The following is a 14842-nucleotide window of genomic DNA, read 5'->3' as shown; positions in this document are numbered from 1 at the left end:
TTTGCAGAAAACTACATATGAATATTAAAATTTAAGAATAAAAACTCATTAATTCCTAGACAAATACCGTATTCAGATAAAAACTTTATTGAAAAAATCTTTGTTTTAGTTTGTTTTACCTTGAATTATCCCACCTATAACCCCAAGGAAGTCTTTGGAGGGGAAAAAAACCAAAACCAAGCAAACACCAAAACATGGCAGATATATGAATGTGACATTATGAACCCAAGGAAGCACTCTGTCCTGTGGTGTTGCTATGAAGTAGCATAACAGGACTTCCTCAAAAGTTTTCATTCGGAGAATGTTACTCTCCACAAGTAACACTGAAAGCCATTTATTTTCAAATGAAGACGAATAAAATCTTACCCAAAATCTGGAAATCGCCTTTTAGACTTCCCTGATGATGTTCCTTCATTTGTTTCTATTGTCTTGTCCTCATTTTTCTTATCTTCTGCTTTTTGTAGATGGGTGAAAAATAAAACTGTCAATCTAAAATAATTGCAAGTTCCAAGTACTTTGGATGAAATACAGATGCTTCTAAGTAAATAAGATACTAACACCTGAGTCTAAGTTCACATTCACGCTTGCAGATACTGGCCGAAAATATTACAGCTACACGGACCTAAGTTATTGTCTATGACATCTTCCCATCATTCTGGTTCTTTTGTACTGTTGACAAATGGCAGTAAAACAGTTGCTTATGACCGATCAAAAATATTGCTTATGATAAACAGTAATTCTATACTGCCTACAAGAAGACCAAAGACCAAAAAAAAAAAAAGTCTTACTAATGCCATCCTAAAACCATCATCAATATTTTACTTGAGTGGGTTACAATAAAATGTAGCTTGAGATGGTTTTAGAAATAAGTATCTTTCTTTTGCAAAATGTAAGCTTCAAAATACACTAACTAGTATGAGATGCATGAAAGAAACTCAATTTTAAAGCAACATTCAAGAAAATACAGCATTTAATTGTCCTTTATTACATTTCAAGTATTATAGGTATATAAAGGTGTTCCCTTTTGCATTTCCCCTCAGTCTCATCCAAAACTTGTCTATGCTAGTTAGTTGTAACATGCCTTATGCACGTATATTGCTAGCTACTGCATGCGCGTCTTACCAACACGACAGTCAGTGCCTGGATAGCAGACAGCAAATTGAACAAGCCGAGTTTCTCAGGAAATTTGTATACAAACTTTGAGTATTGCAACGGAACAAAAACCCACATGCCAGGTCCTAATTATAACTTTTAGTCTTAAGCTGACAGAAACATTCATTCCAAGGTGCTGGAAATTTCCAGTAAGTCTGAGGTTTCTCCAAGACTGCGGTATTGACAAAACTGGAAAACAACCTGCTAGGATCCAGCTATTCGCCAGGGGGAGCGTGTTCAACTCCGACTGCTCAACTGTTAAGTGAAATTAAATGGCAAACAAACATCACTATCTTTGCCCATGGGACTTTGACAGATTACTCCAAGTCCTGAACTCTCAGATTACTGGAGTTTTTTCAACAGTTGGATATTCACGCTTCCCATTGAACTTGGGTGTTTCAGGTACCTCTGACACCTAGGAAAGAGCTGCAGTGTGCTTGTCACGAGCCAGAGCTGCTTTCAGGCTCTGCCTTCGGGAAGGAAAGAACACTTCCGACATGAGGGAAGTTCATGCACGTATGCCTTCAGGGATCTTAAAAACTGAAAATCAGGGTCTACTACAGAAGACTGAGGGCAACTCCTCTCCACCCTTCCTGCCACGTGGCTTTTTGAAGCATATAATGATTATCTCAAAGTTTACATGCTGAATATTCAGGATTTTTTCCTCACCTTTTGTTTTCTGTCCTGTCCCTTCAATAGCTTCTGACTAACAACACAACTTTATCCAGTTACTTAGTTTTGTAAAATACCTAGCATCTAATAAATTATATCTACCAGTTAAATGGGCTATTTTTCCTGTCATCTTACATACAGGACAGAGGAATGAATTTGTAACAAGTTTTAATATTGACATTTGCTTCCCACTCTCTCTCCAGAGGTAATATTTAAAAAGAGGTAATTTCTACAACAGTATAATAGGTTAAATACAGACTGATACACGAATGGATGGGAAGGCAATAGAAAGGGTAATTTCAATAAAATAATAGGTATACATTTAAATTCTGTTAGACAGCAACACTCTGAAAGTAGCATTTAGTATCATTTTGCTTATAAAGAAGGAACTTTTGATACTAACATTTGTCTCTGACCTACTGCATTCATTTCCTCTCCCAGTAGCTCTGCCAATTTTAAGAAAGTGTTTGCAATGCTTCAGCCATCAGGAAAGATTTTATACCTTGCAACTATACATAATTATAATTAAGTAGAAAACAAGCCCACATTTTGAAAAGACAATTTTTACACAAGGTAGGATACAGACCACTTCTGAGTAAGACTTTACAGAGACATATAGAATCAGTAGATTATAAAACAGACTATTTTGTTCAGGGTATTGAAAGTTTCATCCAAGCTGCATAAAAAAGATTGCAATTATAATCTGCCTTGATATAACATGCTGATTTGTTGAAGTAAATAATATGCATTAATGATATGTAATCTGATTCCCTTTAAATTATTCCTAAGAAAAAAGCCAAATATTTTTATTAAATGCCTAGTAGTGACTAGGACAATTATAATCCTTTTAGGACATTTCTCACTGGGAAAAGACTAAGAGGATGAGCTGAACAATGCAGTAATTCCCAGAATGCTCCAAATCCATGATCTTGTTTAAACACCTGGATCATATCTGGAAACACGAAGCCAACGCTGAACTTTTCTGGGAGTCAGGAAACCAGTCAAACTTCCTGTCTCATACATGGCCCCATAAGATGCCAGCATTTCACAGAAATACGCTAAGGCTCTTACTGATTATCCACAGACAATAATTTAGCTCCCCTATAGCTTATATAAGAGCCACTATTTAGATTCTTTAGAATTACAGGCTTGAGTTGTTACCAAGCTGACTTAGACCTATTCCTTTCTGTAACTAACTGAAACAGCATTTATTCCATGGGAACCTTTTAGATGAGACCTTAAAAGCGTGAGGTTGTCTGCTTTCTGGGAATATCAAAATATACTTTAAAAGAAACATCTAGTTACACAGTCTTTGTGAAATATTTTGTTTTCCTTAACTCATCTAATAAAAATCGTTCTGTATCTACTACACAAGGCAACTGCTCACCCTGGAAGAAAACCTGACCTACTCCTATGGCAGTATATGTGCCATATGTGTTTTAGGATTGTTTCTTTAAATTTGTATTTTACTTTACACTTTGGTGTACTCTGATACTTAAAATTTTCAACTAGTGATAAATTGAAGACAATGCAAATATTAGTGAAGATACCTGTATATCTTGAAGAAATGAGGCTTAACTCAACTAAGCGCAAGACCTTAACAAAAACTTTCAGTAGCCACAGCAATCAAGTATTCCCATAAAAACTCAGATGTATCATTTAAACTATCAGACAGTTCTGTTAATATCTGGGTAATATTCTCCAAAGATCTAAATATTCAACAAATTCTTGCCTTCCAACTAGATGAAGAACAATGCACTGATACTGCCTGATAAATATGTACATGAATACAAACTAAATAGAAGATTCTAATCTGTAGTAGAAAGGCATGAAATTTCTAATTACCATCAATATAGAACTGGAAATTTCTTACTAAGTATGATGGAAATGGGTACTACACCATATTCAGACATTTGAAGGGCCCTGCTCTCAGCACTTGTCATGGATATATATTTGACTCTTTTAGAGCAATTGATTATTATCTCAAATGCATCTTAACACAGATGACATTATTTCATTAGCGCCTGGCAAAAGAGATCAGGAAAGTGGCTCCATTTCCAAAGCTGCAGTTTGTCATCAACAGATATTCTTAATTCAAGGAAGAAGCACTGACTAGTCAGACAGCAAATGCAAGCCACTTTAAACAGAGCTCTACCTGATGTATGGATGATAGCAGAAAGTTATCAACTTCATGTTCAGATTGGAGGGCTCATACCCGAGATTATGGAAGTGAGTCCAGTTTTAACATACTTCAAAAACATTCAAAAACTTGCAAATTATAGTCTCAAGGCCTTACTAATTATTGTCATTATCATTTTCTCTTCTGAACTATTAAAAACACTTTGCTCCTTTTACTACATCGAATGCAAACTCACCTAATTACAAAGTATTGAATTAATCACCATGAATAGCTAAAAGAAAGAGCAACCAAAAATAATTTTATTTTATTTTTTTTTAAACTTTTTGGCACTTGGATGACAGTTGTATCTCACTGTATACATGCATGCAGTCACATACAGAAGCTGTGATGCTGCACTCTGGAGTGAGTTAAACATTGCAGAGTCTTTTTAGTCATCTGGCCACTATGCCAATGCTGGAAAACTTGCACCTGATTATATTCCTTTATATGACACACTGTCAATACGTGTGTGTGCCTTTTTGTGAAAGTGTTGCTACTGTCCTTAGAGAAGCTGCCTATATCTGGTCATTTGTATTTAAGTTCTTTTCTAAAATACAACCCACAACAACAGTGTATATTTTGTAAAATTTTTCTAAGCATTTTGTATCATTAGAAACAAACAAATTCTATTTTCCTGAAGAGTTTACAAATGGTATTACAACAGGTAATTAATTTTGTAACCAATTCATTTTCCTGCTTTCTAACTAAACAGTTTATCGTTCAGTAATCATTTACATCTAAACCCCGCAATACTTTGACTCCAAAGGATTAAAAAAACAAATAAAAAACCTTAAAGTCTTACCCTTGGCCTCTTTTCCTTTCCCCTTTGCTTCTCTTTGCTTAACATTCCTGGGATACCCTTGAGGAGAATTTGGAACCATCTCTTCTGAAGGAGGTGAATGTGTTGTGCTCATGCTGTTTTCATTGTTTGGTTTATGTACTGGGGAAGATTGCGTGGAAGCAGAAGGGCTTGACTCTAAAGGACTTTCTGTGCTTTCCGCTGGTTCAGGTTTTTCACTCTTTTGATCTATGTCATCCAACCGGGAGAGAGTTAACTTTTCAGTTATTTCTAAGGTCTTGGTTAGGTACACAGCAGGAAGTTCTTTGTTGTGAATAGTATCTTCTGAATCCTCATCCTTCAAAACAAAAAAATTTTTTTGCAAACACAACATGTGATCATTTACTAACTTTAATATTTGATCTTTTACCAGGATCTGAGGGTGTGCTATGCTACATACAAATTCCCTCAATTCAGAAAATAGCAAACAGACTAAAATTTAATCATGCACCCTTATCATCTAAACTACATGGAGTTGATTTTATTTCCTTTATCCACTCCTATACCAGATCTTTTTGTACATTCCAAATCCTATTTCTTTAACTGACCTAGAAACATTCTGTTATACCTTGGCCATCCTAATTCAATGTAGCCACTTTTAAAATCCTTTCAGTCTAACTAAAGTAGTTTGATCTTCTCCATCTGTGACAATCTCTCTCATACACTGGTTATATACCTCAATTCAACAGTTTTTCCCTTCCTGCACCAAAGATCTTGTCCTCACCTTAAAAACTTTGCAGGATTGCATATGTCCATTAAACCAGTTTCATTTTTTATTCTCTCTCTTACTTGCTCCACTAAAGAAGCCTAATATCTGAAGTCCAGAACCTGCTTCAATTAGAATTTCATGGGCTGTAACACTACAGTGTGGATAAAGATTTCATCAAGATGGTAATATACTGTTGACAAGGCAATAAGCTTGTCATGGAAGACTGCCACCTTAAGGGAGAATACAGACATGGACCTTAACATCATCTCACACTAATGAAAATTAGAATAGGAGTAGCCACAAGCTAACTTTACTGGTTGACTACACTTTTGCTAGAAAAATGAGCAAAAATAAAAAAAAAATATATATATATAGCTAGATATCTTCAGAGCTATCAAGATTACCCCAATACATCATAACACAAACTCATATTTTTGAATGATGCTTATAGTTTCTAACTCTCAGCTTTTTCAAGTAGAGGGAGACTGCTGCAACACATTTCCATGAAAATACAAAGGCAATATCAAAAGCTCATAACATGGCACAAATTTAAATAATGTTGCCAATTTTAATTTAACAAAGGAGTCAAAAAAGGCAAGGACTTGAAAGCTAAGTTATGAATAAAATTCAAGGTAAATTAATTTTCAGGGAATTCTACCTCTAGAGCAGTATAAGAGGTTGGACTGGAACACATGGAGAGGAACACGGCCACAGTGAAAAAGAAAACAGTGGTTGGTACTGAGTCTCTGCTCAGATGTCTTTTGCCTCATACTGCTAAGAAAAGGTCTGAGTGCTTTGGAATTTATGCAGGTTTAAAGAAAGGCTAATTATGATTCAGCAGCCTCCTATCTGAAGTCATTTTTAGAGATTTTTTTTTCTCTGCTACTTCCTGCACACAGTTGATCCAAGTTATAGTATTTTCATTTTGTAAAGCAGAGATACAAGAAGGGTGCCACCACCAATGGAAAATTCTTAGTGAAATTCTATGCCCATGCAATTATCATTAATGAAAAACCATGCTGAGAATAGTCAACCATCATATGATTAAGTATGGAAACAGAGAAAAGTTAACCGTTGTTAGATTGTATCAGTGACAATGTAAGGCTAGAAAAAAGGACAAAAGCTAGACAGTCCCAGAAATGTGCTAGAAGATTTTACTGGTATATTTTTTGTGGATTTAAGTGCCTATTTATGGAGCAACAAAGCATTTCAGAAATGTTTAGTTTTTGAAGAAATTTAGTAACTAACTTGTTTCAGGTAAAAACTTTAATAGATAGATAAACATATTTCAAAAACATACCACTTCTGCTGTATCAAAATCTTTCAATCAGTAAAAAGAATACAGCAAACTCACATATTTTTTTGCTCACTTCAAGTTAACTGTTTCTTTCACAAAGACCATGTCAGAGATCACATATGCACCTGAATAGTTTTTCACTTGACACAGCATAAAATCTGATACTTCCACACAGTCTGAAGAAAGCATGGGCAACACTTAAAATGGTGAATATAAATAAAACTGAATACACATTCAGGCTCCTAAATATATAGTTATCTACTGTTATCTGTACCTGTAGATCTGCAGTCTGTTGTCCAGCACCAAGAGATTCTTTCAGCTTCGATCGAGAAGGTGGCTGGCGTTTTACTTTCAAAGCAAGCTGAGCTTTCGCTTTGTGGGCACTGGTATCTAATCTGGGAGTATCCCCAACAAAAGCATCAAAATCTGCAACAAATATGTACTCCTTTAAAAAAAATTGATAACCCACTGTCTGGAAACATCTTCAAAAGTTAAAGCAGAATTATTTCAGCTGTTATTATATGAAAATAGTGTTTTTATATAAAATCACAACATTTTAACATACTAAGTGATAAAAATTTCTAATCAATTTGAATTAAATTTCTAATCAATTTCTTCAAATTAAAAAAGAAAAATCCATCAGGATATAATTGTATTGTGGTTTGAAAACTGAATTCTCAAATAGATGAGAATTTGTGCCCAAAATATCCTTATTCCTTAAGCAAGGGACCCTTTAAAAAAAGTACATAAGCGTCTACCAAATTTTTTTAGAATACACTTCTCGTCTGAACCATCACCTGATAACATTCTGGGCATAAAATTACCATAATACTTAAATAAAAATCATAATATCATAGTAAGTTTTGGGATAAACAATAGTTGAAAAAAACAGTTTTTTTTTTTTTTTAAACTGATGTACCTCAGCATCATACTCTCAATAACATTATCCATTTCACCAATAGAGAATCTGAGAAACCGTAAAGATGATTAGTCTTCCATTCTATATCCTCTTTCCCACAACATTTTAAAAATATATTACTACAATACAGAAAATATTGTGGGACCTAAGCAAAAACATCCACAGTGGCTCAGACCAAGTATTTATCTAGTCAGCAGGAAACAGTAGGCACCTACTTTTTTTTTCTTTTTTTTTTCCTCTCCTTTTTAAACCACACATACACTCCTATTAATTTTTTGTTAAGTGTAAATCAAAAATCCTACACCTACTGCTAACTTACCAGAAATTAACATATCTGTAGAATCTAACCTCTCCTCTACTGTTTCTGTTTCTTTTTCTTCTCTTATCTTTGAGGGTTCATTCAATTGGCCTGGATTTTGACAGGCATCTTCCAATAAACTGCCACTTCCAAACATATATGGCATTCTCTCATATATTTTTAGTTTGTTTTCAAGCTCTGAAATCTGCAAGAGTTAAAATTCAAAAGTCAGATACCATTTCCCAAGAATGCAAAAGTTGATTTCAAAACATAACATAGCCTTACTTTTTCCTGATATATTTTCAGCTGTTCTGCATATTTCTGGTCTCTCTCTTCAAGCATCCTTGAATGATCCTCCTCTTTTTTCATAAATTCTACTTCTCTGGTGAGAGAAATATATGTAGTTGCATTTCAATACTAAAATGCTTTATACTAGTAAGCATGTTGAAAAATCAGTCTTTAAGCTATAACAACCGTGATTTATTAATCTTGTAACATCACAAAATGATCTATGTGTTTGTATGCTTTTACTGTCTTTTGTATGCTTTTACTGAAAAAAAATACAATTATGACACTATAATCTACTCTGGGCTGAAAAAGGATGTGTTACAACACTTTTCTACAAAATTATATCCATCTCTATCTTTAAGAAGTGGCTAAAAAGTTACACATACATTTACATCAGAGGTACACGGAATGCTAATCATTAGATCTTACTCACTTCCACAAAGATAAACACAGATACAGTGTGCTACCGAAAAATAGTATTTTCATTCCAAAAGCTATGGTCAAGTTCTTTAGTAGGAAACTAATACCATTTTATGTTCCTACATGGCACATCCCACAGAAGCTGCAATGGCTGGGTTTTACAAAAACAAAAATGGAAAAATAATTACAAGAAGGAAACAAAAATAAAAGGTGCTTTTTCCTGCAAGTCACATGGAATAACATGCAGAAACACAAAGTTGAACATCTAAACAATATGCAAAAGTTTCAGGTACAGTCAAAGAAATAACAGGAATTCGCTAAACAGTGAAGAAATGGAAGCTCACACGTTAGCAGTCATCTTCAACACACATTTGATATTCAGTGTGGATAAGCTTTGGAGGAGAGGGAAAGGAAGGCGACATTAAAAAGTTCTTTCAAGAGCACAAAAAGTGCAGAATCGAAAGTAACATTTCTAGATGTGGACTACAGAGCAAAAAGATCATGCAAATTACCTTTAGAAATAAGCAGCAAATGGAGAAATTGGGACAAGAGAATTATGTGCTTACAATAACTACCAAAAGCAACAGTTGTGTTCACATTATCGAGACACTTCTAGAAGCATTTAACAATTAACTCTTGTTCAGCTAAGAAGAAAGAAGTAAAACAAGTAGCCACAGCTGCATGACAACATAGTGTTCAAATCTCACGCAGTTGTACCTAACAAAAAGTACTACACCTACCCTCCCCAGGCCCCCCCAAACCTGTTAATGGATTAAAAACACTGCTGTTATGCTGCTCTTTTGATGAGTCAGGTATATGTCACAAACTCTGTTAATTTTTCTCAGAGTTCTTTTTACCACTCACTACAAAACGTAAATTCTAAATCAGATGATTGAATCACAGGTATCTGGCCCTTATCCAGATACCAAAGTGAGCTTTAGAATGGAAATAATCCTTTGGACAAGATGATTTAGACACACAGAATCTATTAGAGTTTTCCCAAAAGGAAGTTACCAGATTCTACACTTTGCAATGAAGAGTAATGAAGAGGTCTGTGGTAAGGAGTACTAACTATAAACCAGTGCAAACACTAATACGGCAATTTTAATAGCTTGCCTGAGATGTTATGCAATGAGGAAATGCACAATATTTATTTTGCAGAAGTACAAGGGATTTTCAAACCCGGATCTTGGCGCTTCTATTATAAATATTATGAAGCAGATAGTTCCTACTGAGGAACATCAAAATCAGAAAGAAATTATGGGAAAAATTGAAAGGCTAAATGCTAGACTATTTAGTTCTGTCATTTTTGTGTGACACAGTATGGAGAAGATATCAAGAGCATTGAAACTCATTTATTTCTTCATACTTTTTCTGAAACTGGCAGAATGTGACACTGCAGAACTGTTAGCCTTATTTAATGAAGAACTGAGGTAAAGGTATTAGAGCCAAATCATGACAAAACCATTCATAATTCTGACTCCCAACGTGAGATAGTTAGAGAAGGATCTTGAGAGTCTCTATCATAACTCTAGTATTGCTGTCGGTTCTTCCCATAATATACAAAACATACAAGCAAGAAGCAGAGACTTAGTATTTTGGGATACTTACTTTTGTTGGTAATCTTTGAGCAATTTCTTGGCCTTGCTGTATTTCTTTTCAAGGGCATCACATTGTTCCTGGGTTTCTTTAAGATGCTCGTTTACTGTTTTGCATAAACTCTGTGCCTCTAACCAGTAGGTTTCCAACTTCTTAATTTTCTCTTTGTCTTCCTCTATGTTTTGCTGAAATTGGGCTCGACTTGATTCCCATTCAGTTTTTTCTGTTTCAACAATTTTTAACTGAAAAGAAAACATTAGTACTTAAGGAATTAATCTAATCTAATTAAACTAAAAATTGAAATCAAAGCAGTTATTTATACATGTTTAAGTAGAAAATAGCTAATAACAATTAAATACTTTTTTCTCCAGAACAGTTCCTTCCACATACAGATACTATATTTCTTCAGGATGTAATTTCTGTAAGTATCCCCTGAGTATCTACTTCTTCTAATGCACATGTACTCCATGTATATATGTGTGCGTGTGTATAAAATTATATATATAAATATATATAATAAATATATATAAAAAAACAAAACCCCCCCAAACCCATGTTCTGTCACAGAGGATGTAAAGTGGTCGGGACAGATGCACAACTGCTCTCAATTCCCTTTTCCAAACATCATCTGCATCAACAAGCAGGGAAAGGCAGCAAAGTCGGCGAATAACTGTGGATAATTAGGGTAAATAACAATGTTTTTGAAATATCTGATTTTGGAAGTAATATAGGCATTAAACTTGCAGTGAAGGTGTGTTGAAAGGCTGCTGATGGGAGTAATCTAGTTGTCTCAGTTCAATGAATGAAACTCCTGAGAACTCCCATCTGAAGAATGTATCTTACCTAATAGACTCCTTGACTAACCGTTCAGTTATCCAAATCATTTTATTAGCCCTGTTAGTACTGTATCTCACAGACTTACAATGTGATGTGGTGATCAATATAGCAATCCCAATGATGGGATTTGGAGATTTCCAAAACCTGCTTTTTGGAAGCAAGCATGTTCTTCTATATATTTGAAATAGTATTTCTCACATTATATTGGACACAATATGACTGAACATCTCAGCTTGCAGGCAATAAGTTCTCTTTTCAAAGGCAACTGGAGATATGGAGACTTAACACATACCAGATGAGCTTCCTGTCCTACTACTCTGTTACCAGCAGCTTGAGTAAAACAAGTGAGAACAGTAGGTCTTCCACAGTAATCTAATAAGGACTTCTTAAAAAATTATGATATACCTTGGTTTGCCTTCCTGGTGCTAATGAGTGAAAAGCAAGCATTCCCTCAAAACTGGAAAGGGATGGGCCCCTTCGGTTTCACAGCAGTTTCGTTATAAAACAGAATGTTAATATATGTACAGTTCTCCTGGCCTCAGAGGAGTATGCAGACAGGATGCTGCTTAGTTCTTCCATGCCTCCTTCTTCAGGGACACTATCTACAATGAGGAAATCACTGCTTCTGAAGCCAGATAAGATCACTTGCTGATGCAGCAAATGTGTTGAGAGATTCAAGAATTTCTTGAATTAAAAGTGGGGCAATAAGCTGTACAAAAGCCACTATTTTTAACAGCTTCTTACTAATCCAGTAGGTCAAATTTCAAGAACACTGCAAGGAGGAGCACTATCAAAAAGCAAGATCAGAACTATCATAGGAATGCAAAGAGGTTGTGGCTGCTTTGCCTGGCTACACCTGGAGCTATGAAGCATCAGTTTGCAGAGTGTTGGAACAACCCCAATAGATATTGTTACTCAAAGTGATTGCAATCTGAAAGACTAGGGGCACACAAGCACACACCCACCCACCCATGAAGAATCTGCTGCAACTTGTCCTAGGGTACAGATTGCTCAGCAAGGCAAAACAGAAGGGCAATGGAATAAAAGAAGCTGCTCACTTATAGCAAGTATTTCCAGAAAAAGGCCATGTGCAGATCTCCATCAGTGGAAATAGTGGCAAAAAGAACAATAAAGCCTTTCTCGGAGTAAACAGAAGTGCTGAACCAACCCTCACTCAAAAGAAGCTGGAAAAATTCTCTCCCTCCTTAAGCAGGTCAAAAATTTGAGCAAGGAAAAGAGTGGAAAACAAGATACTCTGATAACAGAAAATTATCTCAGGCACACACCATTGCTTGTAAGAACCAAATCTATATTCAGATAAGACAAGTCCTATCCACTGAAAATGTTCCCATGTTTGTTTGGGAGTTTGTTTCATATGATATTCAGCTCAGTTCAGTTCTACTCTATTCTAAGCAGTAATACGAAAGCATTTATTTTATATTGGCACAGTGTGGTTTTTTTTTTTTCCCTTCCATTTGAGAAGCTGAAGAGCTGCCATGTAGCATAACACAGTACATAGGGTCTGAGGCCTAAAACAGATTGCTCTCTGTCTTCTGGTATCAACCTATATGTGGTAAAATTCACAGAAATGAAAAATTCGATAATAAGATTCTTTGAAAACTTACTTTCTCCTTCAGCTGATTAACTTCAGCCATTGTTACTGCATGCTTTAATTGTAGCTGAAACAAAAACATTTTTGTAAGACACAAAATGACACTTGAATTATTAGTTAAGTATTTTAGATGCCATTCCCTTCTTTCTCAAGCCATTTTTACAGTAGCATAAAGTCGACTTAATTATCTGTTGATTACAGAAGTGATCAAGAGCCTTTATTAAAAGAATTAAATGCCAATTTAAAAAGATCCACAGGATTTATTTGCTACAAAAATCAATACATGATCATCTAGAGTGAAAAATCCCGCATACACTTTTGTATACATTAAGTGAGAGGTTAAAACAATGTTAAAATGTGCATAAGAGTGAAAAGGCAGTAATGCACTTATGACAATAAATGGTACATAAAATGAAATAAAAATTTAACAATACTGAATATTTTTACTTATCATGGTATTTATGAAAAGATGTCCCACTCTACTGCTATGCTTTCTAACCTAGAAAAACTAAATATTCTCTAGTGATCAACAGTCTAAAATTTCAACTTCTTCAACAATATTACCAAGACAGCAAACTTAAATGATGTCTGCAAACCACAGATCCTTTAAAAAAATAAACTGAAGTATGTACAAAACAGCATCTTAAAATGCCAAGCTGAGACAAAACAATTTTCATTTGCAGTATATTTTTCTCCTCCAGATTGAAAACGATAAGGACTTAACTCTAGCAAAGAAACACAGGCTCCTAAATGTCAAACGCTGTACCACTTAAATCCCAGACTAAACTCCGCAGCCCTGAGTAAGGCAAATAAGATCTTTCATAACATACCGGTAAGCTAGAATCCAATTTCCCAATTGTGTCAAGTTGGGAGTCACAGTTTGGAACCCCTTACTGGGTTTACAAATTCATTACTTCCAAAAAACCTGAAAGAGTTACCTAAAGAACCCCTTCAAACCAAAACCATACACATCTACAGAATAAGGTGGTTTTCTGTACACAGACAGTTCCCAGACCACCTCAGTGATTAGAGTAAACTCTGGATGTGGGAGGTCTAGGTGCCATGTGACTTTTGGTCTGACAGGATTTAGACATGTATTTCTTGTCTCCCTGAAGAAGGCGAAACCACAGAGCTAGAGACCATTCAGAATGGGGATACTCACCTTCCCCCACTCTCTGCACCTAAACCTATTTCACTTTGCAGCAAAAAGTGCAAGGTCCAGCAGGCCAACGAAGAAATAAGAGAAACATCATGAACTATGTAACACAATGTTCACAGACCACAACAAGGAGAAAGGTGGTCTTGAGTTCTAATGCCTGCTCCAAACTTTTTTTTTTAAATTAAATCAAATGACCATTTAACATAAATTTGCAGAGGGAAGCAGGGACCAGAAAGTTACAGAACATTTCAAAAGACACAAGAGATCTTTATTGGTGATGATGGGGAAATAAACCCCAAACCACAAGATGACAGACATGAAGGAGATTATACCAAACCTTATAAGATTCAGATGCTCCCCAAAGCACCACAAAGAACATTTAAGAAACTGTTACTGCACCTCTTTAAATTTAAGAAGAAACTGTGCTGAATCCATATCCAGTGGTAAATTGATATCTTCATTTTCAGGAAGATCAAAAACTTCTACAGATTTTCCATGTAAATGTGACTCAAATGCATCTTCATCATCATCATAGTCATCATCCTGACAAGACGTAAAAACCATGACATCTTGTAAAACACATGCTTCTCATCATGGTAGCAGCAATGAAGATAGCACACAATTAAGGAATCCAAATAGCCGCAAAATTTTTCTTGACTTGTTACTATTCCTTTTTAGTTTCTTATATCTACAATATACTTTAAAGTTGACTTGCAAACATTTTTCATCAAAATTTCAGAAGAGACCTAAGCAAGCAATTGACAAAACAAGCCACAGCTGATGCTTAAAAATAACTTTTGGATTATTGAGAAGTTAGAAGCATAGCAAGTAGCGACAATCATGTGCCTTGATAATGGTAACTC

The 14842-nt window shown here is 35.2% G+C and overlaps 1 protein-coding gene across 4 annotated transcripts in view; it reads right to left on the bottom strand.

The window, feature by feature from the left end:
• LOC106499256 (neurabin-2-like) overlaps positions 1 to 14842 on the bottom strand; it is a 51271-nt gene that overhangs the window by 17089 nt on the left and 19340 nt on the right. For 2 of the 4 annotated variants that reach the window (XM_067299049.1, XM_067299051.1), the window contains exons 7-14: positions 14379 to 14522; positions 12834 to 12887; positions 10384 to 10613; positions 8350 to 8446; positions 8086 to 8269; positions 7122 to 7273; positions 4806 to 5139; positions 367 to 454 (exon numbers count right to left, since the gene is read on the bottom strand). In XM_067299049.1, the coding sequence (XP_067155150.1) occupies positions 367 to 454; positions 4806 to 5139; positions 7122 to 7273; positions 8086 to 8269; positions 8350 to 8446; positions 10384 to 10613; positions 12834 to 12887; positions 14379 to 14522 (1283 nt within the window). The remainder of the gene's footprint in view (positions 1 to 366; positions 455 to 4805; positions 5140 to 7121; positions 7274 to 8085; positions 8270 to 8349; positions 8447 to 10383; positions 10614 to 12833; positions 12888 to 14378; positions 14523 to 14842) is intronic. The other 2 variants (XM_067299050.1, XM_067299052.1) reach the window with 1 other exon arrangement.

Source organism: Apteryx mantelli, chromosome 6 (genome assembly GCF_036417845.1).
Source record: "Apteryx mantelli isolate bAptMan1 chromosome 6, bAptMan1.hap1, whole genome shotgun sequence".
Lineage (NCBI taxonomy): Eukaryota > Metazoa > Chordata > Aves > Apterygiformes > Apterygidae > Apteryx > Apteryx mantelli.
This window is presented reverse-complemented; position numbering and strand designations above follow the sequence as displayed.